The 3,446-nt window shown below is 42.7% G+C and overlaps 1 protein-coding gene across 1 annotated transcript; it reads left to right on the forward strand.

Moving 5' to 3' along the window:
* The first annotated feature begins 1,914 nt into the window (after nt 1-1,914).
* On the forward strand, nt 1,915-2,847 carry LOC110724076. Its single transcript, XM_021903474.1, has 2 exons — nt 1,915-2,242; nt 2,357-2,847. The coding sequence occupies exons 1-2, from the start codon at nt 1,915-1,917 to the stop codon at nt 2,845-2,847; spliced, it is 819 nt and encodes a 272-aa protein (XP_021759166.1).
* The last annotated feature ends 599 nt before the right edge of the window (nt 2,848-3,446 follow it).

A 3,446-nucleotide genomic window follows, 5' to 3' on the forward strand; every position in this document is an offset into this window, starting at 1 on the left:
CAGGAACTACACCCCGTGATCATCAGTACTGCACTCACTGACCTACAATCTTCCCAACTTCTAGGGGTCCTCAAAACCCATAAGAAGGCTATAGGGTACAGTATTGATGATCTCAAGGGTATTAGCCATGATTTTTGCATGCACAGGATTCATCTAGAGGAAAATTACAAGCCCTGCATTCAACCCCAACGAAGATTAAATCCCAACATGCAGGAAGTAGTCAAGAAGGAGGTGATGAAATTACTTGATGCAGGTATTATCTATCCTATTTCTGACTCCAAGTGGGTAAGTCCTGTGTAGGTAGTACTGAAGAAGGGTGGGATGACTGTGATAACTAATGAAAAAAATGAATTAATTCCCACTAGAACTGTAACAGGATGGTGTATGTGCATAGACTATCGTAGATTAAATACCGCCACTAAAAAGGATCACTTCCTTCTTCCCTTTATTGATCAAATGCTTGAGAGGTTAGCCAATCACAAATTCTTTTGCTATTTGGACGGGTATTCGAGATTTTTCCAAATTCCGATTCACCTTGAAGATCAGGAAAAGACTACCTTTACATGCCCTTATGGCACTTTTGCATACCGTAGAATGCCCTTTGGTTTATGTAATGCACCCGCTACCTTTCAACGTTGCATGATGAACATTTTTTCTGATTTCATAGAGTCTATTATGGAGGTCTTTATGGATGATTTTAGCGTATATGGTTCTTCATTTGATTCATGTCTAATTAATCTCGCTAAAATTTTGAAAAGATGTGAAGAGTGCAACTTAGTACTTAATTGGGAAAAATGTCACTCTATGGTGACAGAGGGAGTAGTCCTTGGCCATATTGTATCTGATAAGGGCATACAAGTAGACAAGGCTAAAATATCAGTGATTGAGCAATTACCTCCCCCAGTCAATGTTAAGGGAGTTAGAAGCTTCTTGGGTCATGCAGGGTTTTATCGCCGCTTTATCAAAGATTTTTCTAAAATTGCTAAACCACTGACACAACTTTTGCTCAAGGATGCCCCATTTATTTTTACTGACGAGTGTCTTGAGGCTTTTAACAGGATTAAGCAGGCTTTGATATCGGCACCCATCATATGTGCTCCCGATTGGAACCTTCCTTTCGAAATCATGTGTAATGCAAGTGAATTTGCACTAGGATCCGTGCTCGGACAGAGGAAGGACAAGGTTTTGCATGCTATTTATTATGCTAGAAAAACCTTGGATGAAGCCCAAGTCAACTATGCCACCACAGAAAAGGAGTTTCTTGCAGTTATTTATGCTTTAGAAAAATTTAGATCATATCTAGTTGGTTCTAAAGTTATTGTTTTTACTGATCATGTAGCGTTGAAATACTTGATAGCCAAGGCGGAATTAAAGCCAAGGCTACTCCAGTGGGTTCTCTTGCTCCAAGATTTCAACATAGAAATAAAAGATAAAAAGGGAGCAGAGAACGTCGTGGCAGACCACTTGTCACGTATCCGGTATGATGAGGGTAAGGATTCTTTACCTATAGATGATTCTTTCCCTGATGACAACCTGTATGCAGTTGTAGAGAATCACCCTTGGTATGTTGATTTTGCTAATTATATAGTAGGTGGTACTCTACCTCCTGACGTATCCTACCAACAGAAAAAGAAATTCCTTTATGATGTTAAACATTATTTTTGGGATGATCCTTTTTTGTTTCGTGAGTGTGCAGATGGATTATTTCGCAGGTGTGTTCCCGAATGGGAGGTTCATGGCGTCCTTACCAGTTGTCATACTTCACCTTATGGTGGACATCATGGCCCCACTAAAACGGTGGCTAAGATGAATGAGTCAGGCTTCTTTTGGCCTACTATGTTTAAAGATGCTAACACTTTTGTGCAGGCTTGTGACTCTTGCCAGAGGACTGGCAACATTTTGCGGAGGCATGAGATGCCCCAAACTGGGATTCTCGAAGTTGAAATATTTGATGTTTGGGGTATCGATTATATGGGGCCATTCCCATCTTCCAATGGGAATTGTTACATACTTGTAGCCGTCGATTATGTGTCCAAGTGGGTAGAAGCCATAGCTTCACCAACAAACGATTCTAAGGTAGTCATCAAGCTCTTCAAGAAGATCATATTTCCCAGGTTTGGTGTTCCACGAGCTATTATTAGTGATGGGGGTACCCACTTCCATGAAAAACAATTGGATAACCTCCTTAAGAAGTATGGCGTATATCATAGAACAGGGCTTAGTTACCACCCTCAAACTAGTGGTCAAGTTGAGGTCTCTAATAGGGAAATCAAAGCTATCCTAGAAAAGGTTGTAGCCAAGTCAAGGAAAGATTGGAGCATGAATCTTGATGACACACTTTGGGCATACCGAACAGCATTTAAGACACCGATTGGTACTTCACCTTATAGATTGGTTTATGGTAAGGCATGTCATCTTCCCGTAGAATTGGAGTACAAAGCCTTTTGGGCGATCAAAGAGCTTAATATGGATTCTAAGGCCGCGGGTAAGAAGAGACTTCTTCAACTCAATGAGTTGGATGAGTTTAGATTGTCGGCATATGATAGTGCGCGGATCTACAAGGAGAAGACCAAGAAGTGGCATGACAAGAGGATCTTACCAAGAGAGTTTGCACCAGGTGATAAGGTTCTTCTCTTTAATTCTAGATTGAAGATTTTCCCAAGAAAGTTGAAGTCTAGGTGGTCCGGTCCCTTCACTGTCACAAAGGTGAACAAATTTGGTTCGGTGGAGTTAGTGAATGACAAAGGTGAAGAGTTCAAGGTAAATGGCCAAAGGTTGAAAGTGTATCATGAAGGTGCTACCATTAGAGATGTGGAGGAGACTCTCCTAACTCCACTTCCAACATGAGCTTCAAGGTGGTAAGAAGGTCGTGCGGGACCTAGATAAACCAGCGCTTTGCGGGAGGCAACCCGTATTTCATGCTTTCTAGACTAGTTTTCCTTTTTCCTTATTTTTGTTTTTTTTTAGAGAGGCGAGGAGAGTGATATTTCACCAGTTTTAAGTGTTGTTGTACAGGTATGAATTTGACAGGTATTAAGACTTAGAAAAAATTTGAAGACGAAAAGAAATCGGAGAAAAAGGGCTGCTCGGGCCCAATCGAGCGAGGCTCGCCCGATCGGGCGCGCAAGCAACCCAGAAATCAGTAGCAAATTCGCCCGATCGGGCGACGCAGCCCGATTGGGCGCGCAAGCATGCTAAAAATCGGAACCATTTTCGCCCGATCGGGCAAAACAGCCCGATCGGGCGCGCAAGCAAGGTTGAATTCAGAGACTATTTTCGCCTGATCGGGCGAAACTTGCCCGATCGGGCACTTTTTTTGGAAAATCGAGTGAAAAGGAAAAGATATGTCGGGCGAAGCTCGCCCGATCGGGCGAGCAAAGGGCGAAAATTTTGTTCGCGTTCGCGCCCGATCGGGCGGAGCTCGCCCGACCGGGCGCGCAACTTGA

This window comes from Chenopodium quinoa, unplaced genomic scaffold (genome assembly GCF_001683475.1).
Source record: "Chenopodium quinoa cultivar QQ74 unplaced genomic scaffold, ASM168347v1, whole genome shotgun sequence".
In the NCBI taxonomy this organism is placed as follows: domain Eukaryota; kingdom Viridiplantae; phylum Streptophyta; class Magnoliopsida; order Caryophyllales; family Amaranthaceae; genus Chenopodium; species Chenopodium quinoa.

Bases quoted from the DNA above. Each gene is read 5' to 3' on its own strand.
- LOC110724076 (XM_021903474.1), top strand. From the start codon at position 1,915: ATGCCCCAAACTGGGATTCTCGAAGTTGAAATATTTGATGTTTGGGGT. The intron at 2,243-2,356 runs GTCAAGTTGAGG...CATACCGAACAG, and splicing joins TTACCACCCTCAAACTAGTG to CATTTAAGACACCGATTGGT.